The 25617-nt window shown below is 47.5% G+C and overlaps 2 protein-coding genes across 3 annotated transcripts in view; both read left to right on the plus strand.

The window, feature by feature from the left end:
* The window catches only part of ldb3a (LIM domain binding 3a), a 58777-nt gene extending 50319 nt beyond the window's left edge, over positions 1–8458 (plus strand). For both annotated transcript variants that reach the window (XM_072390429.1, XM_072390428.1), the window contains 6 exons: positions 331–527; positions 606–957; positions 1193–1373; positions 3179–3299; positions 4942–5057; positions 5142–8458. In XM_072390429.1, the coding sequence (XP_072246530.1) occupies positions 331–527; positions 606–957; positions 1193–1373; positions 3179–3299; positions 4942–5057; positions 5142–5231 (1057 nt within the window). In that variant the 3' untranslated portion in view covers positions 5232–8458. The remainder of the gene's footprint in view (positions 1–330; positions 528–605; positions 958–1192; positions 1374–3178; positions 3300–4941; positions 5058–5141) is intronic.
* A 2397-nt stretch (positions 8459–10855) lies between these two features.
* bmpr1aa (bone morphogenetic protein receptor, type IAa) overlaps positions 10856–25617 on the plus strand; it is a 64467-nt gene continuing 49705 nt past the window's right edge. Inside the window, exon 1 of the mRNA XM_072390430.1 lies at positions 10856–11036. The gene's annotated coding sequence lies outside the window, so the exon portion shown is untranslated. The remainder of the gene's footprint in view (positions 11037–25617) is intronic.

A 25617-nucleotide genomic window follows, 5' to 3' on the forward strand; every position in this document is an offset into this window, starting at 1 on the left:
ACGTTTTATGGCATTTTTACCCAGAACTGGTGAAGATTTAAAGCTCAAACCTGTAGAGGTTCATGTTTCTGAACTGCAGGGGGTTAATTTTACAAAATACAACTTGGTTTTCTACCAGTCAGAGTAACAATCTGAGTCCAAGTGCATAAAAAACAAGAAGCAGTTGGGTAAAAAATTTGGCTAAAGGGGCGAATGACTGGTTGAAATAGCTGTTTACTAGAAAAGTTGGAGTAGAAGAAAGATCAATGAGTATCATCATAGATCAGCTGATCTGAATAACATCCTGTGAAACGAATAAATAATATGCAACATGTTTCCGTCCCTCTCCAGCCAGTACGGACCACCACCTGTAATGCATCAGGCTCCACAGGCCCCGCCCCCTCAGCACTACCAGCCAATCCCACAGCAGTACCAGCAGCCACCAACGCAACACGCCCCGCCCATTCAGCAGAGCTCCATTCAGATCCCTGTTGGCCCCGGCCCCCAGAAGGTTGTCAGCACTGCCTGCATTTATCCCTCTCAGCCAGGTGAGGCTATACTTTCATTTCTATTCTCTTACGATGCACAGTGTCTCATTTCTTAAAGACGATTTTCACACCCTGCAGCTCCGGTCCCACCTCAGCCCCACCCTCAAGCCACCGCCCCGGCCCCGCCTCCAGGAGCTCCCGCGGGCGCCAACAGACCTCCCTGGGTGTCAGACACCAACTTTGCTGACAAGTTTGACCCCAGTAAGACCACCACCCACATGAAAGTGCAGCCGCTGCCCCAGTCCGCCCCTCCCGCACCGGCATACATCCCCAACCCTTCCCCTGCTGGGCCTGCGGCGCCCAGCCCTGCCCCCATGACTCCTAGCCCCGCCCCTTTCCTTCCCGTGGCGAGGGGTGTGGCCCAAAGAGCGGAGAGGTTTGCCGCTAGCAGCCGTACGCCGCTGTGCGGGGCCTGCAACAACATCATCAGGTGACTCCCGAAGCTCCTGTTTGCTCATTGAAAAGTTTCGTTAGTTCCAAAATGTTAAATAAATAAAGAATAACATTAATTATTCCTGTCAAATAACACAAATATTAACATTTTTATCAATAGAAAAACTAATGGATTGTTTGTTAATACGAAGTAATTATAAATATCGCCTTTAAAGAATAATAGAAAAGATAAAAATCAGAGCAGTTGATGCTGATGCTGTCTTCACCCACAGGGGCCCCTTCCTGGTGGCCCTCGGGCGGTCCTGGCACCCCGAGGAGTTTAACTGCCACTACTGCCACGTGTCTCTGGCGGACGTCAGCTTTGTGGAGGAGCAGAACAACGTTTACTGCGAGAACTGCTACGAGGAGTTCTTCGCCCCGACCTGCGCCCGCTGCAACACCAAGATTATGGGGGTGAGACGCCTCCCCCACACACCTGCCAGCAGTCCCCCGCACTCCTGCCAGCAGTCCCCCGCACACCTGCCAGCAGTCCCCCGCACTCCTGCCAGCAGTCCCCCTCACACCTGCCAGCAGTCCCCCGCACACCTGCCAACAGTCCCCCTCACACCTGCCAGCAGTCCCCCGCACATCTGCCAGCAGTCCCCCGCACACCTGCCAGCAGTCCCCCGCACTCCTGCCAGCAGTCCCCCGCACACCTGCCAGCAGTCCCCCGCACTCCTGCCAGCAGTCCCCCTCACACCTGCCAGCAGTCCCCCGCACACCTGCCAGCAGTCCCCCGCACACCTGCCAGCAGTCCCCCGCACACCTGCCAACAGTCCCCCACACACCTGCCAGCAGTCCCCCGCACACCTGCCAGCAGTCCCCCGCACTCCTGCCAGCAGTCCCCCGCACACCTGCCAGCAGTCCCCCTCACACCTGCCAACAGTCCCCCTCACACCTGCCAGCAGTCCCCCGCACATCTGCCAGCAGTCCCCCGCACACCTGCCAGCAGTCCCCCGCACACCTGCCAGCAGTCCCCCTCACACCTGCCAACTGTCCCCCTCACACCTGCCAGCAGTCCCCCACACACCTGCCAGCAGTCCCCCGCACTCCTGCCAGCAGTCCCCCGCACACCTGCCAGCAGTCCCCCGCACACCTGCCAGCAGTCCCCCTCACACCTGCCAGCAGTCCCCCGCACATCTGCCAGCAGTCCCCCGCACACCTGCCAGCAGTCCCCCGCACACCTGCCAACAGTCCCCCGCACATCTGCCAGCAGTCCCCCGCACACCTGCCAGCAGTCCCCCGCACACCTGCCAGCAGTCCCCCGCACACCTGCCAGCAGTCCCCCGCACTCCTGCCAGCAGTCCCCCGCACACCTGCCAGCAGTCCCCCGCACTCCTGCCAGCAGTCCCCCTCACACCTGCCAGCAGTCCCCCGCACACCTGCCAGCAGTCCCCCGCACACCTGCCAGCAGTCCCCCGCACACCTGCCAACAGTCCCCCACACACCTGCCAGCAGTCCCCCGCACACCTGCCAGCAGTCCCCCGCACTCCTGCCAGCAGTCCCCCGCACACCTGCCAGCAGTCCCCCTCACACCTGCCAACAGTCCCCCTCACACCTGCCAGCAGTCCCCCACACACCTGCCAGCAGTCCCTCCTCCCCCACACACCTGCCAGCAGTCCCCCGCACACCTGCCAGCAGTCCCCCGCACACCTGCCAGCAGTCCCAAAGTTTGATCAAACATTCCACTTAAAGTGCTTCGACTGGACTTCTTTCAGAGTCCTAAAGTACCCAGTTGCTGTTTAATCTCAGAGAAAACACTGTCAGTAATTAAAGGTTCAGTTTCAACCAGATTTGGCTTTAAGGAGGGTTTAAATGAGCCGTACAGCTGAATATCATCAGCAAAAAGATGAATTGAACCTCTGACCTCAAGGATGAACATATAACAAAAACACAATGGGTCCTGGAATGGAGCCCTGAGGGACTCCACCTGACAGCCCTGTAGACTCTGGTTTGTAAGCACTGAAGCTCCTGCCAGGAACAGATTTAAGGTTAATCTCTTCGTTCATGTGTCATATGGCAGAACACATGATTCATTTAACAAAAAGGTTGTCATATTCTGGCTGAAAACTCCCTTTCTTTAATTTAAATGTCCTTCAGTGGTGCTTTGGATGTAGGAAGATGCTATGTGTTGCTTTAATAGTGTTTCTCAGCCTCTCTTTAAACGTTTGAAATGTTCTCCTGAATGTTGTTTCTCGATGTTTTGCTCGGTGCTGCAGGAGGTGATGCACGCCCTGCGGCAGACGTGGCACACCACCTGCTTCGTGTGCGCAGCCTGCGGAAAAGCCTTTGGAAACAGCCTCTTCCACATGGAGGACGGAGAGCCGTACTGTGAGAAAGGTTCGAATGAGTCCTTATTAGGAACAGCGTTTTCATCCCATTTCACGTTCTTCTGAGGCTGAGCCTCTACACATGGACCAGTCAGCCTCAATAAGGACTTTTTTCAGACTTCCTCAGTCTTATTCAGACTATTTCTGACTTTTTCAGGTTTATTCAGACTTTTTTTTACTTTTTCAGGCTTATTTGGACTATTTTGGACTCTTTCAGGCTTATTCAGACTTTTTTGGACTTTTCCAGGCTTATTTAGATTTTTCTGACTTTTTCTGACTATTTTGGACTTTTTCAGGCATCTTCGGACTTCTTCTGTCTTCTTCTGGCCTTTTAAAACTTTTTAGGACATTTTCGGACATTTTTAGCCTTCTTCGGACTTTTCCGGACTTTTTTAGTCTTTTTGGGACTTTTTCGAACATTTTCGGACATTTTTGGACATTTTCGGACTTCTTCTGGCCTTTTAAAACTTTTTAGGACATTTTCTGACTTTTTTGGACTCATTTAGACTTTTTCAGGCGTCTTTCAACTTCTTTGGACTTTTATAGACTTTTTTAGACTTTTTCTGACTTTTTCTAACATTTTCGGACATTTTGGGACATTTTCGGACTTCTATAGACTTTTTCTGACTTTTCCGGACATTTCCAGACTTTTTCAGGCGTCTTCGGACTTCTTCTGTCTTCTTCTGGCCTTTTAAAACTTTTTCGGACATTTTCGGACATTTTTAGACTTCTTCGGACTTTTCCGGACTTTTTTTGTCTTTTTCTGACTTTTTCGAACATTTTCGGACTTCTTCTGGCCTTTTAAAACTTTTTAGGACATTTTCTGACTTTTTTGGACTCATTTAGACTTTTTCAGGCGTCTTTCAACTTCTTTGGACTTTTATAGACTTTTTTAGACTTTTTCTGACTTTTTCTAACATTTTCGGACATTTTGGGACATTTTCGGACTTCTATAGACTTTTTCTGACTTTTCCGGACATTTCCAGACTTTTTCAGGCGTCTTCGGACTTCTTCTGTCTTCTTCTGGCCTTTTAAAACTTTTTCGGACATTTTCGGACATTTTTAGACTTCTTCGGACTTTTCCGGACTTTTTTTGTCTTTTTCTGACTTTTTCGAACATTTTCGGACTTCTTCTGGCCTTTTAAAACTTTTTAGGACATTTTCTGACTTTTTTGGACTCATTTAGACTTTTTCAGGCGTCTTTCAACTTCTTTGGACTTTTATAGACTTTTTTAGACTTTTTCTGACTTTTTCGAACATTTTCGGACATTTTTGGACATTTTCGGACATTTTCGGACTTCTATAGACTTTTTCTGACTTTTCCGGACATTTCCAGACTTTTTCAGGCGTCTTCGGACTTCTTCTGTTTTCTTCTGGCCTTTTAAAACTTTTTAGGACATTTTCGGACATTTTTAGACTTCTTCGGACTTTTCCGGACTTTTTTTGTCTTTTTCGGACTTTTTCGAACATTTTCAGACATTTTCTGACTTTTTTAGACTTTTCGGACTTATTCAGAACAGAAATAATAGTTTTTTTACTGGATGTAGCTGATGTTCTGTGTTTGTTGCTCTGAGCTGCTGAGAAAGGGTTTAATCAGCTTTTGTTTTCGTGGTTGAAACCCCTGCGTCCTGACGTCTGCGTGTCTCCCTCAGATTATATCGCACTCTTCAGCACTAAGTGTCATGGCTGCGACTTCCCTGTGGAGGCTGGTGATAAGTTCATCGAAGCTCTGGGTCACACCTGGCACGACACCTGCTTCGTCTGTGCGGTAAGTACCACGAACCGAGTCCCTGAACACATCCTTCTGGAGGATTGTTGCTGAGGTTTCATCAGTGAACTGCTGTCGCTGCAGGTCTGCCACGTGAACCTCGAGGGTCAGCCTTTCTACTCCAAGAAAGACAAACCTCTGTGCAAGAAGCACGCCCACGCCATCAACGTTTAGACCGCCAGCTCGCCGCCGATCCGACGAGTCCACAGCCGTTACACGTGTGTGTAAACGCTCTGTATGCAAACACTTTGGTTTTTGTGCGTTCTTGATGTTTAAAACAGCGCTGCCTGAACTTCTGTTGTCCTTTCCACCAGCCGTCCTGTAGGTTTTTCATGTGTTTTCTACCAGAAACTCTGCTGTTCAGCTCAGACGTGCAGCAGCTTAAACGGAGTCTGCAGAGTGAACAAAAAGAACAACCCGTCCAAGTATTTCAAGGAGCTTTTAGCTCGCGATAGTTCGATATTTCAGTTTAATAAAATCTGTGAACAAACAGTTAATTTATTCAGAAATCACAAGAATGTAAAAATGTTTAAAAATGATGCAACAAACAGGTTATTTGACTGTTTTTCTTTAACTTTTTGTTTCATTCAGTCGAACTGATCGTGATGAAGGTTATTCCAGCAGCACTCTTCAGACTCTGTGTATCAAGCTGCTCATAGATGCAGGTTTATTATTTTTCTTTTTACTCTAGAATAACATTTTATAACATTTAAGGTTTGTTTCAGCTGCAGTGAAATCTGAAGAAATAAAAAGTTGCTGAACAGCAGCAGATCGATCTGTGAAGCTTTGCTTTAAGAGCCATGAAAATTATTTCTTTGTTGTGTTTCTCAAAGTTCTGACCCAGTCCTGAACCTGGACTGGGTCAGAACTCGGTCCTGATTGGACCATCTGGACCGACGGTGAACTGAACAGCAGAGCAGCACACGAGGAGGCCTTAACTGAGCTGCATTCGGCTCGTCATTAAAACAATGGAAACATGACCAGGTGACACTTTTCTGCGGCCTCATTCCAGCAGGTTCACCGCAGCAGAACCACAGCAGAACCACATCAGAACCACAGCAGAACCACAGCAGAACCACAGCAGAACCACAGCATGAAGTGTAAAGTCAGTCAGTTACAAACAACGACAAAAAGACACAAAATGACCACAATAAAGAGACTCAAGAGACAAAAAACACCCCAAAAAAGGCACAAAAGAAGTTATATAAAACACCTAAAAGATGCAAACAAGACAAAAAAAGAATAAAAACAGACAAAACAGCTGCAGGGAGACAAGAAATTACTATAAAGACCAAGAAAACACAATCAGAAGGAAAGAAAAATCAATTACAAACACAAAGAGACAAAAAAAACACTTCTGTGGGAGCTGAACTGTGCACGTGCTGTTCACCGTGCACGTGCCGTTTCATCAGGTGAACCTGCTCAGGTGAGGCCGATGATGAAGCTTCACATGCAGTCGTGGTGTGCACGTGACCTTTAGCTTAATATTTATTGACTCTTCTGATATTTATTGAAAAAAGCTGAAATATCTTCACCGCTGCGTTCACTGCTCATGTTTGTGTGGGAATGTTTGGCTTCACAAAGTGTACTTTTATGCCGTTTAACACTGTAAATGTCGTGAACAATCGCTGCTTGAATGTTTACGACGTGACATCATGGTTCAGTTCACACTGCAGCTTTTCCCCTGAATCATATTTCATGTTTTATCTTGAGCACGCACTGTTTACGTAACTTTGGATGCTAGCTATGCTAGCATGCTAGCTATGCTAGCATCCATGTTGAAACTGGAGAATTTGGTCATTTCCTGGCTCTTTGGCTCCCACTAAGGGTGTGAGATGTAACAGCGCTGCCTGAATTTGTTGAAGAGGTCACAAAGACGCCATTAAAAGCGTCACAAAAGCATCATGTGACTGTAAAACAAAACCCTGTGGTGCGGGATCGGAAACTGAAGGCGTGAACTGCGGTATTTCTTCTGCCACATTGTGGTCGTTATGATCTGCATCTCATTGAAACATAAATAAGATCTGAACTCGGTCACTTTCACACATGAACCAACTTCACAGATCATCACAGATCAGATGAAGCTTTACCTTCAGCAACGACAGGTGCCTCCAAATCAACCAGAACTGTAATCATGGCTTTAAAGCATCTCCAGTTGGTTTTCGATTGTATTTAAACAAACTTTTTAGATTGTTCTGGATCATTCAAAGAAGTGTTGGAGCAGGCTGGTTCACACCAGACAACCTTAACCCTCGGTCCACTAACCAATGGTTTCTGGTCGGTTTAATTCAAGTGTGAACACAGCACAGACAAAAGATCCAAACCTGAAGATGTTCACTTTCATTTCAGCCTTCTTCTCAACAGAGGAGCCATGTTGCTCATCACGGAGTCAGAACCAGTCTTTCCTTTCAGAGTATCCTCATAAGTCTGCAGAACACAACTTTCTGGTGCTAGTTTGACTGCTTTAAACATTTAGAAGGTTTGTCACGTCAGCTGATTTAAAAATAAAGAATAAATTTGTGTTTAACTTACTTGAATCTAGTGAGCGGAGGCTGTCCAATCAGAGGGAAGCCTCAACTGTACGTCTTTAATCAAGCATCTGTTGGTTTTATATGTTATAAACCAGTTTGAACTGATAAGTGAACCGGACAGTAAAGCAAACCAAGACAAATTTATGCTTTAGTCCGGATCAGGAACCACAGCTGTGAACATTTTAAGCCATCACAGAATATAAAACCGATTCCAACGCCCGCTTTAAGATTAATTTTTGACTAAATGTTCTCAGTTTAATCTCGTTTCTTCATTAGTTTGGTATAGGTAGTGTGTGTAGCACCCTCTTGTGCTCGTTAAAGGAAGTGCAGTCCTCACTGAAACGAGGAAACACCGAAGGAAGGAGGTGAAACAGCACCGCCCTGTGGTCATTAAAGGTAGTGCAACAAGCAAGCTAACAGCCAAACCGAAGTTCTGCAGTGTGACCAGAACCTCGGAAACACCGAATGTACGATTTAATTTAGGTTAAAAACTGTGATCTGTGTTCTCCACACAAATTTTCGGTGAGGTAAACTAACTTCGTGCCTTTTACGTACGTAACTCTGCGATCTGTCTGATCTTCATCTCTGCTCTGACCGGCTCACGGTTCCTGTGCTGGTGTACAGTTTTTACTCTGTATTGTACTTTTATACAGTTTGTTTATCAAAGGGTGAATGAGTGCATGCAGAACACTTTGTTGCAGCATGTCAGTATTAGTTTGTGCTAACCCCACAGTTTAACCCTGTAGAGATGGGAAGATGCTCAAATCACATTTAAATCATGCTCTGTTACATTTGTTTAACAGCTTTTGAACATGTGGAGAATTATTTGTGTTTCAGGTTGAATAAAGTGAGCACTTCAAACACTTGAAAGCTTCTGTTGTAAAGTTTTTTATCTGTTTATGGCATCACAGGTTGATCTGAGAGACAAAAGTTGGACTAAAGGAACGATTTATGTTCCCGAAAGGAACGATTTATGTTCCCGAAAGGAACGATTTATGTTCCAAAGGAACGATTTATGTTCCCGAAAAGAACAATTTATGTTCCAAAGGAGTCAGGGAACCGTAACGCGACACCGAGAACACGGATGGGTGTTTAACCGCTTTGTTAGCATGAAAATCGGTAGTACAGACAGTACTTTCCCCAATTCAGACTTAATTCAACTTAAAAAATGCAACAATAAAATGGAAAAGAATCAATAAATTGGTTGAATTACACAGAAAAAAATCGTAAAAACTTGTTTTAAATTTATTTCTTCATTTATTTTCTAAATCTTACAGATTTTTTTGTGGCACTCCTGTTGTTCCATAATTTTTTTAATACAACAAAACTATTTTAGGATGAAAATGGTCTAAAATTTTCCCAGTTGAAGTAGTGGAAGCTTGAATCTAGTTACTAGTGACACTAGTTAAAGCGTTTTGATCTCACTAGTTAACTAGTAAAGTCAGAAGACACTTCAGCAAATGTGACTAGTGAAGATTTAGGTTTTTACTAGTTCAACGCATAAATATTTCAGACCTCACTAGTGAACTAGTAAGGTCAACAGATATTTTGACTAGTTAACTTATACTTTCATAGGTTAACTAGTGAAGATTTGAGTTTCCAATTGTTCAACTAGTAAACATTTTGGACCTCACTAATTGACTCATTAAGTAAAAATGTCTCATACTAGTGTAACTAGTGGATTGTTTGGGCCTCATTAGTTAACTTGTAAAAGTTTTGAGCATCACTGGGTCAAAAGATGAGTTAACTAGTGAGGTGAAAAGTCAATTTTGGCTCTCACTGGTTATCTAAAGCAAAATAATAAAGGTTACTAGTAAACTAGTGAGGTGAATAGCTGCAAAACGAGTTAACATATTGGAGCTTTTGCAACTTACCAGTTAACTAGTCAGACTTTGGCCCAGAGGACAACTAGTCTGTCAAAAAGCAAAGTTTGAATTTAGCTGCTACAAGTGCAGCTCCACTAGTTAGGATTGGGTTGGAACTAGTTAAATTAAAGTGCCACTAGTTGCTGAAAAGGAGTTTTTGTTCAACTGGTTGGACAACATGTCGAACAAAGACCGAACCAGTGTGAAGTTCATGTTTCCGCTAACGGCCGCCAGAGGGAGCCAGAGTCACTGGTGAATAAAAGCCTGAAAGTTATCAGAGCAGCAGTGATTGGAAACACAGAGGAAGAAATAATGAGGAGCTCTCACTCTGTCTGTTTATTAAGAGACCAAACCGGTGTGAACAGTTTGAATTACGCTGTTTATTTTCTTTCTTGTTTCTGTTGTAGTCATAGAATTTGATTTATTTCGATCATTTCTAAAGATCTAAATACTATTCTTCTTTTTCATTTCTGTCACTTCAGCCTCAGGAAAAGAACAATAATTATGATTATAGATAATAAACTTAGTGCTGTCAGCTGTGTTTTAATAAATCTGCAAATCTGACTTTTTTCTGCTTTTCAAGATTCAAGATTCCTTCACTGTCAACATGGAGAATAAAACAATGAATAAAAAAGTTGTATTCATTGTTTTATTCTTTATTAAAAGGTTTTTAGGGTCATTATTGACATTTTAAGCTGCAGTTTGACTAAACTGAAGCTGAGAACAGTTTCTGCAGGGTTCTGAAATATAAATATTATAATTAAACATGAACATCTGAACTTTCATGTCTAAAAATGCTTTTTAGTTTGAATTTATTCTCATATATTAAGACTTAAATTCCTTTTCCCCCCTTAAAAATATTCATCAAAGTTCTCATTTGGGCACATGTATGATTCTTACTCCTAAAAATCTTATTTTAACTTCAACAAAAACATTGAATCAAGTTTATGTTTTGGACGAATTAATCTAAATCTTTAAGGTTATTTAAGCATGAAAAAGTGTAATATCTCCTGTAAAGTTCCCAGAAAAGAGGAGGAGGAATCAGAGAAGCTAAACTGGATCTTAAAAAGAAGAAATAGATCAACTTTGTCTTTATTTACAAAAAGAGAGGATATTATTGTGAGTTATCTCCAGCAAGGTAATAAAACTGAAGAAAACTATGAATGCATTGAAAACAATGAAAATAATCTGTAATCTGAAGGGTTTTCACGGCTTTTTGGTTCTTGTAGATGAAAACTTGTCCAAAAGTAGAAGTAAGTGTTTTATAAACTGCTGATTTCACCATCTCAGAGGATTTCAGAGCATCCCAGAGCCAGAAGTCTGGTATTCATTTTGAGTTCAGAGTGAGTCATCACTGCAGGCGTGGAGGATCTTTGTTTTCGCTCTCCTCCGTCGTCCACCAGCAGAAACCGCAGAGCTGCTGATCCCAGAACTGGAGGAGTGCGACGCCGAAAGTATCTCCACAAACCACCGGGAAATACGCCGTTTTATCGCTGCTGGAAGTTTAAACCCGAGCGACGGAGTTCCGCTGAAAAAAACAGAGAAGACGTCGGGAACTTATATCAAAGAACCAAGGAGAAAAGGTAAGGCAGAACCAGCCGCACGTAACGCAGAACTTCATTCCCAACCTGCGGGTCTCAGCCCGACTTTTTTACATCCGTCTATCTGCTGGAGCACGCGCAACCCCGTGTGTTCAAAACATATGTGGTTTGAAATGTCCGTCATATTTTTATTCACCAAGTTGTCGTTTTTGTTTGAATTGGACAGTTTGCGTCACTTACAGAAACAAACTCTAGATTTAAGCTACAGAAAGAAAGTGGAGTTCGGCGAACAGATTTGGTGTATGCGTTGGCGCCAGGAGATAGACGCATCCCGTTCGAGCTGCTGCCGTGGAGAAAAAGTTTGCTTCACTCCTGCCGCAGCGCGAGCTTTGGCTGTTTTTATGTGGAAAAAAACGCGGATTAACCCTGTAAACACACCCCACTGAACTCGGGTGATTTAATTAACCCGGTGGTAGTTTATCTGGATGAAGTCTGCCGCAGTTTGTTGAGACGTTTACCCGCTTGTTAGCCGCATTCCTCGGTTAGCTAACCGTGCTGCATAGTTTAACGGCTCGTCTGTAATTAAAGGGAAATCTGCAGGTTTAACACCGACAGAGCACGCGAAACGGACACTTTTCGATAGTTTTTTTGGACAAAGATTTGAGTTTTGCTAACTGAATCATTGGATGTGAATCAGCCTTAAAGTTGTGTAAAGTTTTAGCTAAGTTTGGAGTTAGCATCGTTGGCTAGCTGCCGGAAAAAGTCAGAAGTTGTGAGTGTTTTCCTGCTTTATTTGGAGTTTGTTTGCAGGTGAAAGTCACGCGCAGTCCCAGATTGGTTTGGTGTTTTTATTGTAAACAGACAGGCCGAGGCTCTGCTTTGTGTTGCAGGAGGAAATGAGAAGAATCCAACCGTGGCTGTGGTTGTCAGAGCTCTGCAGGATCATTTTTCCCACATTTAACTGCTCCAGGTGTTGATTTTTAGCCTGGAGCTGGTCTAAATGTGGGAGAAAAGCAATGAAATGGCCGTTTTTCTGTTAATATAATCAGGATTTCACTCATCAAACACGATGTTTTGAAGAGTTTTGACTATCAGAGCTGGTTAATGGCCTTTTTCTGAAGTTTCTACATAAAGATTAAAGGTTTCACAGACTGTCTGCGGTCCAGATTTGACCCGTGTGGGTTCTGTTTTCAGGGCTGGGTCTACCCCCCCCCTAACTTCACCTAACGGAGTCGGTTTGAAGCTTCTGGGTCCACAGAACTGAACCCGTCCCGTTCTTCCTGCTTCTTTCTGCTGCTAAATGCTTTAATTCGGGCATCTTTTGTGCTTTCTGAGCTACAAACTCACGTTTGGCTTCTTTAAATCTGCACAAACATGTGATTAATGTGTTCTTTAGTGGAATATTTCAGCTTCTCGGATGTGACTTTGACTCATTTCGGAAGGCGTCTTCTTCCGATTTGCTTTACCGTCGAGGCGTCCTGCGACATGGGGCCGTTTTTACCCACAATCCTTCAGTGTGTCGGTGCTTTCTGGTTTTTACCCACAATCCTTCAGTGTGTCGGTGCTTTCTGGTTTTTACCCAGAATCCCTCAGTGTGTCGGTGCTTTCTGGTTTTTACCCAGAATCCCTCAGTGTGTCGGTGCTTTCTGGTTTTTACCCAGAATCCTTCAGTGTGTCGGTGCTTTCTGGTTTTTACCCAGAATCCTTCAGTGTGTCGGTGCTTTCTGGTTTTTACCCAGAATCCTTCAGTGTGTCGGTGCTTTCTGGTTTTTACCCACAATCCTTCAGTGTGTCGGTGCTTTCTGGTTTTTACCCAGAATCCTTCAGTGTGTCGGTGCTTTCTGGTTTTTACCCAGAATCCCTCAGTGTGTCGGTGCTTTCTGGTTTTTACCCACAATCCCTCAGTGTGTCGGTGCTTTCTGGTTTTTACCCAGAATCCTTCAGTGTGTCGGTGCTTTCTGATTTTTCCCAGAATCCTTCAGTGTGTCGGTGCTTTCTGGTTTTTACCCAGAATCCTTCAGTGTGTCGGTGCTTTCTGGTTTTTACCCAGAATCCTTCAGTGTGTCGGTGCTTTCTGGTTTTTACCCAGAATCCTTCAGTGTGTCGGTGCTTTCTGGTTTTTACCCACAATCCTTCAGTGTGTCGGTGCTTTCTGGTTTTTACCCAGAATCCTTCAGTGTGTCGGTGCTTTCTGGTTTTTACCCAGAATCCTTCAGTGTGTCGGTGCTTTCTGGTTTTTACCCAGAATCCCTCAGTGTGTCGGTGCTTTCTGGTTTTTACCCAGAATCCCTCAGTGTGTCGGTGCTTTCTGGTTTTTACCCACAATCCCTCAGTGTGTCGGTGCTTTCTGGTTTTTACCCACAATCCTTCAGTGTGTCGGTGCTTTCTGGTTTTTACCCAGAATCCCTCAGTGTGTCGGTGCTTTCTGGTTTTTACCCAGAATCCCTCAGTGTGTCGGTGCTTTCTGGTTTTTACCCAGAATCCTTCAGTGTGTCGGTGCTTTCTGCCTGTTTCAGTCTCTCATCCTTTCAGCTCGGCGGCAGCGGTGCACGGCTCAGGTCCCGGCGAGCCTTAACTTTGCTGATGGATCGGTGGAAGTGAACAGCAGCTCACGTCCTGACTGCTTAAAGCAGAGCAGACGGCGGTCGTTTCTCAGAGCTCTCGAATAAAGACCCGACAGATGAGTCCATAAAACCTTCTGCATCAGGTTCTGCTGCTGCTTCACGTGCCGAAGCTCAGCTGGTGTTGTTTTCTCCGGGTTCTGAGAAAGGTCCGTCTCTGGTTCTGATCAAACGGTTCTGATCACAGATTCCATCGATTACTGAAGTGATTGGATCAGAATCACTTTTCTGTGACCCATTTTTCTGTTTCAGTGTTTAGCTTCATGTCAGTAAAACAGAACCAGCTGTTTTCCATCCTTAGTATTCTGATCTGAGGCTCCTCCGGCGCTCTTCCTCCGGCGCTCTTCCTCTGTAAGTCCGGCGCTCTTCTTCTTCTCTGTAATTCTGGCGCTCTTCTTCTTCTCTGTAAGTCCGGCGCTCTTCTTCTTCTCTGTAATTCCGGCGCTCTTCTTCTTCTCTGTAAGTCCGGCGCTCTTCTTCTTCTCTGTAAGTCCGGCGCTCTTCCTCCGGCGCTCTTCCTCTGTAAGTCCGGCGCTCTTCTTCTTCTCTGTAAGTCCGGCGCTCTTCTTCTTCTCTGTAAGTCCGGCGCTCTTCTTCTTCTCTGTAAGTCCGGCGCTCTTCCTCCGGCGCTCTTCCTCTGTAAGTCCGGCGCTCTTCCCCCGGCGCTCTTCTTCTTCTCTGTAAGTCCGGCGCTCTTCCCCCGGCGCTCTTCTTCTTCTCTGTAAGTCCGGCGCTCTTCCCCCGGCGCTCTTCTTCTTCTCTGTAATTCTGGCGCTCTTCTTCTTCTCTGTAAGTCCGGCGCTCTTCTTCTTCTCTGTAATTCTGGCGCTCTTCTTCTTCTCTGTAAGTCCGGCGCTCTTCTTCTTCTCTGTAAGTCCGGCGCTCTTCTTCTTCTCTGTAAGTCCGGCGCTCTTCTTCTTCTCTGTAAGTCCGGCGCTCTTCTTCTTCTCTGTAAGTCCGGCGCTCTTCTTCTTCTCTGTAAGTCCGGCGCTCTTCTTCTTCTCTGTAAGTCCGGCGCTCTTCTTCTTCTCTGTAATTCTGGCGCTCTTCTTCTTCTCTGTAAGTCCGGCGCTCTTCTTCTTCTCTGTAATTCCGGCGCTCTTCTTCTTCTCTGTAAGTCCGGCGCTCTTCTTCTTCTCTGTAAGTCCGGCGCTCTTCCTCCGGCGCTCTTCTTCTTCTCTGTAAGTCCGGCGCTCTTCTTCTTCTCTGTAAGTCCGGCGCTCTTCTTCTTCTCTGTAATTCTGGCGCTCTTCTTCTTCTCTGTAAGTCCGGCGCTCTTCTTCTTCTCTGTAATTCCGGCGCTCTTCTTCTTCTCTGTAAGTCCGAATGTGAGCAGCAGAGGAGGCTCATGGGAGGGTGGCGTTAGAAATGAATCCGCCTGCCGGGCAGCTGTTCATTCCACAGCTGAGCCCAGATCGCAGCTGCAGAAACAGCAGAGAGGCCTCAACCAGAGATGCAGAGTTTCTGAGAATTCTTTCAGGTTTCACCTCAGACGGCGTCTTTACCTGCAGATAAACCTCCGTCCACCATTTTGTTTAAATCTACTCTCCTCAGAGGCTCTAAATCTGTTGTTAAGAAGCGACCCGGGACCCAAACCTCAGAAAACAACCAAGTTTGATCTGTTTGGGGAGCAGGAAGCGAGCGGTAGCAGCTTCAGAGCAGGGCGCTGCGCTCTGGGCCGACAGGGTGAGCGCAGCTCATCTATCAGCCGGCAGCGGCCTGCCGGACACTTAAGAAAAGGTTTGAAAAGGTTTGAAAAGGTTTGAAAAGGTTTGAAGGTAACAGTGAAGCGTCACCCTGAAAGATTTGAACCGAAGCTTCTTCTCTGGTTTTATATTTTCCCCACAAACGCTTCCTGTTAGCTGCATGATGGCCGAGACTTACCTTCACCTGCTTTAACCCGGGTAATAATCTGTGGTTTTCCCTTTTTATTATTCATTTATTAAAGTGTGACGTGCCTCTAACCCACAGCAGGGACTGTGTTGGTGGATTTAGAGGCGTTTAAACTTGTTTTTAAGATGTTTTAAGGCAGCTTGTGATGAATGAAGCAGAACTTTCCTCCCCTGCTTCAGCCCTAATATCAGTAATGAGGCTCCAGTTGGGGAAGAACCTACTTTTATTTGTGTTTTTGTGTTTTTTAGCAGGCAGACGGGGGTTACTTCGTTCTTTTCAGCCTTCCTCCGTCTGTTTCTTTTCATTTTGTGCGACTCGCTCTGGGCTTTTATTGATCCTGGAAGCAGTTTGGGTTTCTCTGTCTGATTATCTGAGGCCGATGGAGGCTTTATGTGGAAACAGGTCACAGATTGTTCTCTCTTCTCTCCGTCCGTTGGGCTCAGTTTTCCCTCTCCTGGGAGCGTTTCCATCTTGGAGGCTGAGCTCGGGGATCTCTCCCGTTCCTCTGCTCTATTTCTATCCCTTTTCCCTCCATTTCTTCCTTTCTTCCTCCCTCCTCTGGAGTGTGTTTCCAGTCTGCAGACGCAGGATCAGATTACTCCGGGAGTCTCTGGCGAGGTGGCAGCGGTGGAGGTGGAGGAGGGAGGAGATCAGGTTTCACATCTCCAGCTCTCCTCTGTCTGCCCCCCCCCTCCTCCCCCAGCGACCTGGAGACAGAGTGGCTGAGCCGGGGAGGAAAACATGCAGCGCTCCCCTCTTCGTCTCCTCCTCCATTCTTCCAGCCTCTGCTGCAGCAGATAAATAAAGGCAGTAAATGGCAGCCGAGCACACAGAGGGACGATTCTTCCCCCCCCCGCTGCCCCCCCCGCCTGCACACAGATTTAATGTCCGTGTGTTTTCTTTCTCCTGGATGTGTGGCAAAGGTGAAGCTGCTGCTTCAGACTTTAGTTCCTGCAGGAATCAGAGAATGTTTTAGGTTCTGTGGCTCAGAGTCGTGTTTGTTTCTGGATTTATTCTGATATCATCTGCAGGGGCCTCGGCCCCGAGAGTTTCGGGGGCCTCGGCCCCGAGCGTTTCGGAGCGTTTCGGGGGCCTCGGCTCCGAGCGTTTCGGAGCGTTTCAGGGGCCTCGGCTCCCAGCGTTTCAGGGGCCTCGGCTCCGAGCGTTTCAGGGGCCTCGGCTCCGAGCGTTTCAGGGGCCTCGGCCCCGAGAGTTTCGGAGCGTTTCAGGGGCCTCGGCTCCCAGCGTTCGAGGGGCCTCGGCTCCCAGCGTTTCAGGGGCCTCGGCTCCCAGCGTTTCAGGGGCCTCGGCTCCCAGAGTTTCAGGGGCCTCGGCCCCGAGAGTTTCGGGGGCCTCGGCCCGGAGCGTTTCGGAGCGTTTCAGGGGCCTCGGCTCCCAGCGTTTCAGGGGCCTCGGCCCCGAGAGTTTCGGAGCGTTTCAGGGGCCTCGGCTCCCAGCGTTCGAGGGGCCTCGGCTCCCAGCGTTTCAGGGGCCTCGGCTCCCAGCGTTTCAGGGGCCTCGGCTCCCAGAGTTTCAGGGGCCTCGGCCCCGAGAGTTTCGGGGGCCTCGGCCCGGAGCGTTTCGGAGCGTTTCAGGGGCCTCGGCTCCCAGCGTTTCAGGGGCCTCGGCTCCCAGCGTTTCAGGGGCCTCGGCTCCGAGCGTTTCAGGGGCCTCGGCCCCGAGAGTTTCGGAGCGTTTCAGGGGCCTCGGCTCCCAGCGTTCGAGGGGCCTCGGCTCCCAGCGTTTCAGGGGCCTCGGCTCCCAGCGTTTCAGGGGCCTCGGCTCCCAGAGTTTCAGGGGCCTTGGCCCCGAGCGTTTCGGAGCGTTTCAGGGGCCTCGGCTCCCAGCGTTTCAGGGGCCTCGGCTCCCAGCGTTTCAGGGGCCTCGGCTCCCAGCGTTTCGGAGCGTTTCGGGGGCCTCGGCTCCCAGCGTTTCGGAGCGTTTCGGAGCGTTTCAGGGGCCTCGGCTCCCAGAGTTTCAGGGGCCTCGGCTCCGAGCGTTTCGGAGCGTTTCAGGGGCCTCGGCTCCGAGCGTTTCAGGGGCCTCGGCTCCCAGCGTTTCGGAGCGTTTCAGGGGCCTCGGCTCCCAGAGTTTCAGGGGCCTCGGCTCCCAGCGTTTCAGGGGCCTCGGCCCCGAGAGTTTCGGAGCGTTTCGGGGGCCTCGGCTCCGAGCTTTTCGGAGCGTTTCAGGGGCCTCGGCTCCCAGAGTTTCAGGGGCCTCGGCCCCGAGCGTTTCGGAGCGTTTCAGGGGCCTCGGCTCCCAGCGTTTCAGGGGCCTCGGCTCCGAGCGTTTCGGAGCGTTTCAGGGGCCTCGGCTCCGAGCGTTTCGGAGCGTTTCAGGGGCCTCGGCTCCCAGCGTTTCAGGGGCCTCGGCTCCCAGCGTTTAGGAGCGTTTCAGGGGCCTCGGCTCCCAGAGTTTCAGGGGCCTCGGCTCCCAGCGTTTCAGGGGCCTCGGCCCCGAGAGTTTCGGAGCGTTTCGGGGGCCTCGGCTCCCAGCGTTTCAGGGGCCTCGGCTCCGAGCTTTTCGGAGCGTTTCAGGGGCCTCGGCTCCCAGAGTTTCAGGGGCCTCGGCCCCGAGTGTTTCGGGGGCCTCGGCTCCCAGAGTTTCAGGGGCCTCGGCTCCCAGAGTTTGAGGGGCCTCGGCTCCAGAAATGCAAAGAAACTCTAAATGCTGCTTTTCAAAGATACTTCAGCAAACGATTCCTCATGAAATCGAGTATTCTGATGATACTTTTCCCTTATTAAACAGCAGCAATTATTGCCTCTTTGTAGAAAATGATTGAAGTGCATCTGAAAGGAACCGAACCAGAACCATTGAGCCGCTGCAGTCGCAGCTCAGAGCGTCGGTTTGTTGCTGTTAGCCCATAACTCTTCACCAAATAAATGTTCGTGCTGCTCAAGCTGCAGATAAACTATGTGAGACATTAATGTAGAAGAATACACTCGTAGATATCCAAAAAACACATTTATGTAAAGCATTCCTCCTCCTGATGCTGATCACAGGCCCACAGAACAGCAGCTGTTAGCTTCCTAGCTAACATCCAGCTGTGCTAACATCTGTTAGCGTCTCTGCTGCTGTCTCTGCTTTCATAAACTGTGTTTTAAAGCAGCTGAAGTGCTAATAAAGCCTCTTATTTCCTGTTTTATTGTCTGTTATCAGAGTGAAATAACAGCAGCCACCAGAACCAGCAGTTTGCAGTGTAATCCAGCTATTAGCCCGGTCCATTGCTCTGTGGTGCTACCAGACATTATTACACATCCAGGTTTTATCTGGTGTCCTGACGTTCTGAGCCGATTTATTAAAGATCAGAGCATCGGTCTGGGATATAAAGTTAACGGCAGTTTTGGATATAAAGACGAGTTTGAGGCTGAGTTCTGCTCCTTCTTGATGGATTTGGTCTCTTTAAACGCTGTAAAGTTGAAATAAAAGCCTCTTCTCAGAAAGTTCAACAGCTGAAACCTTTCTGACAGCGACCCTTTGGCCTGATGACAGCTGAAGGTCGCCGCTGCCGCCACGTTTACGGCCTCCAGCGGCTCCAGTCGTCCTTGAATGGTATCGATCTCTGCTTTAAATACACCCAGCCCGGCCTGGTGAATAATTCAGGCCACCGAGGCAGCAGATTGTTCCTGCGATTGGATAAGAAGGAACATTTCCCTTCTTCACCGGCCGTGAAAACGTCTGGATCTGTGACCGCGGGAGTTTTGTGGTAGAAGAAGGAAGAGGTGAAAATGAACCTGAAACACGCCGTTTATTGGCTTTAAACAAGCTTTGCTTTGCAAAGATGTGCATGAACAGAACTAAAAAAGCAATATTCTGGTTTGAATTTGTTAAATTAAAAGAAAGCAGCTTGAAAAACCCCCATCTAGCCTTAATCCCATACCTTTTTATATCATTTAGCATTAAAATCTGATGAAATTAACCCAGAAATACAGCTTCCACTGTCACTGCTACCTTTCTTTGGCTCCAGTTTTAAATCTAAAACCTCTGTGCAGATGTTTCTAACCTTTCAGGCATTTTCACCTTTTAAAAATAATCTAAAATCCTTTTTGAACGCGTTGGTCAGCAGCTGGACTTTAAACGGGTGGAAGATGTGAGTCCAGGTCCATTAAAGTGATCAGAATGGTTTAAAATCCAAAGTGTGACCAGAATCGGACCAGAATCGGACCTCAGCTGGAGACTGAAGTGGTTAAACTGGAGGTCTGAACCGGCCACAAGCCGAAATGAGACGAATAACTTCAGATAATGGCACTAAAAGAATAAATAATTGAACAGAATTCAGCTTTAACTTTAAACTGCAGTCATTTGTGAGTGTCTGAAACTCCGCCCCCTCATTTGCATAATGAGGCAGTTCAGGAAAAGGCAGTAAAAATGTTAAATTTTAATCATTTTGAGGGAAGAAAAGGATTAATATGGTGTAAAATAACTTGTGTTTGACCCTGAAATTTAAGCTAACTTTAGGTTTCCTCAGTGAAGTCTTTTTAATTTAAGCTCTTTTCTGGATAAGCAGATTTGTTCCGTGATTGAGCTGAATATCAGAGTATTTTCAGCCGTAAATGTGGCCGTAAAGGCTTTGCACAGCAGAATAAATCCCATTTCATGAGCTGCTGGAACTGATCGACGTGGAGCTGAACGTTTTTCAGGTTTATTTTCAGCCAATCTCTGTGTTTAAAGGGGGAAAGTTGGTCTGTGCTTGTTTAACTTAGCCTGAAGGTTTTACATCTTTCAGTAATCCTCCTGCGTGATAGGTGCAGTGATCCCTCGGCCCCTGACCTCCACCCTGACCTCTGACCTCTCCTGGATCAGGAGGTTTTCAGGGTGTTGCTTCCAGATGTTTGCGGCCTGAGTGGGTTTATCTGGAGGATAAAGCTCTGTTTTTATGTTATCCAGGCTCACATTTAATGAAGTTACTGCAGTTTTCCATCAGATTTTGGTTGTATTTACACGTAAAATGATCTTTCTGGCCGGTTGTCTGGCTAAATCCAAATGGATTTAAGAGGTTTTTCAGAAGAAATGTTCACTTCGGTGATCTTTCTCTGGGACCTGGGTGTAATCTGTTCATGTTTTGATGCAAACAGTCGTTTTAAGTGGAAGAAGTGTTCATTATAGACTCAGAGGACTGGTGTGAATCTATCTTCTAGGGGAGGAAAAAAGCTCATGGCTCAGTTTTCAGTTGCCTCTGCTGTATTGAATGAAAGGAAACTGACACCTGAGCAATCCCAGCACAGCGAAGTGTGTGGAAAGTTGAGAGTTTCTGTTGGTTAACAACCAGGAGTCTGTCTGGCAGCACTTAGAAAACACACACAGATGGCTTTTTATGTTCTTGCTGCCTTGTTTTCAGCGCTGAGTTTTCCCACTGCTGTGAACGCAGCGCTGCCCCCTGACTGCCTCCTCGTTTCTGGTCTTTAATTTCAATTAGCTCTGGCTGCGGGCTGACTTTGATGGCATTAGCCTCTCCTGCCTCCACACTCGTCCCTCTGCTCTCGTCCTCCTCTGTTGGTTTAGCGAAAGCCGGCGGCTTTAGCTGCTGCGATCAGAAATGAGAACGCTTGGCTTCTTCCACTTCCTGCCTGCAACAGAACCGCCGCGTCCTGCCGGCTGCTTTGGGCAAACGGAGGCGGGCCGTCCTTCCTTCCAGCAGCTCTTAAAGGAGGTGAATCTGGGCAACAAACGCTCTTATTTGGCTAAAAACAGCAACACAGAGGAGGAAATAAACAGGTGTTTTCGGCCTGTGTTTCGGCCTCAGTTTGCTGGTTACTACAGAGGGGAAAAGGACCAGTTATCTGTGTTTTTGGGATGGTTCTGTTGTCCCACACGGCTGGAATAAAGTGCAGTTTATTGACATGTTTGCATCAATCAAATCCAGGCCTTTAGGTTGGTAGTTAACAGGGCTGATGCCATTAAAAGCCCGGGTCAGAACCAGCTGAGTTCTGTTGACGGCACAGAAAGTGGAGCGTCACATCGATTGATTCTGGAGGAAATGAAGGCGTCTCCTCTGGGTTATTGAGTGTTTCAGACGGGTTTATTGTGGGTAAATGTAGATGTTCTGACAGTTTGTCTCTCTGGGCTTCAGCACCAAGAACTAAAACATCCGTCTTGTCCTGGTTGAGCTGGAAAAAGATAGTTCTGCAGGTTTATGAAGCTCTTTCACAGTTTTTCTTTGGACATTTTCTGCTTTTTCCCTCATCTTCAGTCCTTGTTCCTGAACATTTTCAGTGTTTTTTCTTTGTTCAGCCACTAAACTCTGAGCTATGAAGCATTCAGGCAGAAAAAAGGCTCCTAACTCAAGGGATGAACCAGTGTTGTGTCGACACAGAACAGACAACTTAGCAAAGAAGCCATTTTAAACTGGATCTTTAGGCTCTTTGTCACAAAGACACATCATTTGTTCCCATTTCTTTAGCTGCATCTATGAAAAACAGCAAAGAAAACACAGTTTGACAGACAGAAAATAGGATTTCTGCACATCTCAATAAAGGAGCTGCAGATTATCTCATTATTCTGGCAATATATGAAAAAAGTATTTGTTTGCACTGTATTGCATCATCTTATGAACAAAACTATTAGAATTTGTAGATATTTGCTGTTCTTTCCTGACAGATTAATGTTTTCTTACTTTTCACGGGTAACCCGGCAGTTTTTTATTATTCCAACACTGTGATGAAGCATAAAAGCCGTTATGGAGGAGATGAACATGCTGTAAGAACCTGTTTTATCTGAAGAATTAGTCTAAACTGAAAATCTCAAGTGTTGTGATGTCTCCTGAGGACATTTCCAAAGGTTAAAAAGTGCTGGAGTTGAAATCGAACCCAGAGGAATCCCAGGACTAATTGGGATGATTTATCCCTCGTACTCTGCAGCTTGTTCAGGAGTCAGGACCAGAGCGCCTGTTGTTGGCCTGCATTCCTCTGGCCATCTACCTGATGCGAGGCAGACTGGTTTCACAGCTTTTCTGTCGCTCTGAGGTCTCACACCTTCATCTCACTCATCACCTCAACACAGGAATTTATCCGTAGCCCTCAGCGCCTCTCTGCTGCTTCTTTTCTTGTTATTTAACTGCAGATTATTGAGGTTTATATGCAGTAGGTGTGTTTAACTTCAGATTTAAATACGTTTGGAACGGTGACAGCACGGTTTGTACAGCTCCCCCCATTAATGTGTGGGACAGAGTGATGGAGGCTGCATTAAAGCAGCCATGTTCAGCCCTCAGTTCGTCCCTTTAAGTCTCTCCTTCAGCAGATGGAAGCTCAGCTGGATCTGAAGAGATAATATCAGCAGAGCAGCTGCTATGCTGTGGATCTTGGTTCCTGTTGGTCTCCACACTTTCTTCCTGCCATCACTCTGATGCAGCTTCATCTGGGTCCAGAACACCTTTTCCCAGAACTCTGCAGCTCCTTTAAGGACTTTTTGGCAAACTGTGACGTGTCCATCCTGTTCCTGTGGCTAACTAGCGGTTAGCATGTAGCAGTGGCTAACTAGCGGTTAGCATGTAGCAGTGTAGCCTCTGTACTTCTGTTCAGGAAGTCTTCTGACACCTGCCTCCTGCAGATGGTTCTGATCCGTTGGACGGGCCGTTGGAGGGTTCTTCTTTGGCCTACCTGTCCCTCTGTGATCACACAGCTCACCTGTGCATCCTTTCTTCTTCATGATGTTCCAAACAGCTGGTGTTGGTGATCCTGATGTTTGACTTTGAGGTTTTTCAGCCTCATCACAGCTTCTCTCCTCATGTTGAACAGCTTCAGAACCAAGCCGAGGTGTCTGATCCCTGCAGTGATGAAGCAGTGGAACACACCTGTGGAACCGAACGCACCTACCTGTGGAACCGAACGCACCTACCTGTGGAACCGAACGCACCTACCTGTGGAACCGAACGCACCTACCTGTGGAACCGAACGCACCTACCTGAGGAACCGAACGCACCTACCTGAGGAACCGAACGCACCTACCTGTGGAACCGAACGCACCTACCTGTGGAACCGAACGCACCTACCTGTGGAACCGAACGCACCTACCTGAGGAACCGAACGCACCTACCTGTGGAACCGAACGCACCTACCCGAGGAACCGAGCACACACCTACCCGAGGAACCGAACGCACCTACCTGAGGAACCGAGCACACACCTACCTGAGGAACCGAACGCACCTACCTGAGGAACCGAACGCACCTACCTGAGGAACCGAACGCACTTACCTGAGGAACCGAACGCACCTACCTGAGGAACCGAACGCACCTACCTGAGGAACCGAGCACACACCTACCTGAGGAACCGAGCGCACCTACCTGTGGAACCGAACGCACCTACCTGTGGAACCGAACGCACCTACCTGTGGAACCGAACGCACCTACCTGTGGAACCGAACGCACCTACCTGTGGAACCGAACGCACCTACCTGTGGAACCGAACGCACCTACCTGAGGAACCGCACACACCTGAGGAACCGCACACACCTGTGCAACACACCTGAGGAACCGCACACACCTGAGGAACCGAACACACCTGGAACACACCTGAGGAACCGAACACACCTGGAACACACCTGTGGAACACACCTGGAACACAACTGGAACACACCTGAGGAACCGAACACACCTGTGGAACACACCTGTGGAACACACCTGGAACACACCTGTGGAACACAACTGGAACACACCTGAGGAACCGAACACACCTGTGGAACACACCTGAGGAACCGCACACACCTGTGGAACACACCTGTGGAACCGCACACACCTGAGGAACCGAACACACCTGAGGAACACACCTGGAACACACCTGGAACACACCTGAGGAACCGAACACACACCTGGAACACACCTGAGGAACCGAACACACCTGAGGAACCGAACACACCTGAGGAACACACCTGGAACACAACTGGAACACACCTGAGGAACCGAACACACACCTGGAACACACCTGAGGAACCGAACACACACCTGGAACACACCTGAGGAACCGAACACACACCTGGAACACACCTGAGGAACCGAACACACCTGGAACACACCTGAGGAACCGAACACACACCTGGAACACACCTGAGGAACCGAACACACCTGAGGAACCGAACACACACCTGGAACACACCTGAGGAACCGAACACACACCTGGAACACACCCGAGGAACCGAACACACACCTGGAACACACCTGAGGAACCGAACACACACCTGGAACACACCTGAGGAACCGAACACACACCTGGAACACACCTGAGGAACCGAACACACACCTGAGGAACACACCTGAGGAACCGAACACACACCTGGAACACACCTGAGGAACCGAACACACACCTGGAACACACCTGAGGAACCGAACACACCTGAGGAACCGAACACACACCTGGAACACACCTGAGGAACCGAACACACACCTGAGGAACACACCTGAGGAACCGAACACACACCTGGAACACACCTGAGGAACCGAACACACACCTGAGGAACACACCTGAGGAACACACCTGTCCCAAACATTATGGAGGCCACCGTATGCATATATCTCTAAAAGGAAGCATCGGTCAGCTGTTAACACACTTTTGGTCCCAGGTGGTGGTTAATGTGTCCCAGGACAGGTTCCTGTTTTTGAAAGTGTCCTGGAGCCCCTCTGAATGTGTCCTGAGTTCGTTCACACCTGTGTTTAGCTCAGATATGTCAGGAACCGGAGTTCTTCTGTAGATGTAGTGTTCTAATGCACTTATTGCTGCAGCAACAGTTCTTGAAACTGTCGTCTCTTAATGTTGAATCAGTGTTTGAATCTTAAACTCGCAGCACAGCCTGTGTTTGTGGCGACTTTCGCTTTGCTTCCTGCTCCATGCGTATCTCACACACTGCCGGGCTTCCTTTTAAATAAGCTGATTGTTCATTTTCAGAGCGTAAACAGCCCAGAGCGACGCTAAATCATCTGGGACACCATCAGCACTCACATTATCTGACAGGATTATAGGCTTTCTTTATCTCCAGCTGCTTCTCATTCAGCTGTTTTCTTCTTTGAATTGTCAGAAATCAAGCGTCAGAAACAGCGAGTGGAAACTTTATAAAACACTGACTGAAACTAGCTGTTCTTTAAGCACAGGAAGCAGGTTTTATGGCTCTGTAAACTTCCCGG

Source organism: Leuresthes tenuis, unplaced genomic scaffold, assembly GCF_036924035.1.
Source record: "Leuresthes tenuis unplaced genomic scaffold, fLeuTen1.0.hap1 SCAF_8, whole genome shotgun sequence".
Lineage (NCBI taxonomy): Eukaryota > Metazoa > Chordata > Actinopteri > Atheriniformes > Atherinopsidae > Leuresthes > Leuresthes tenuis.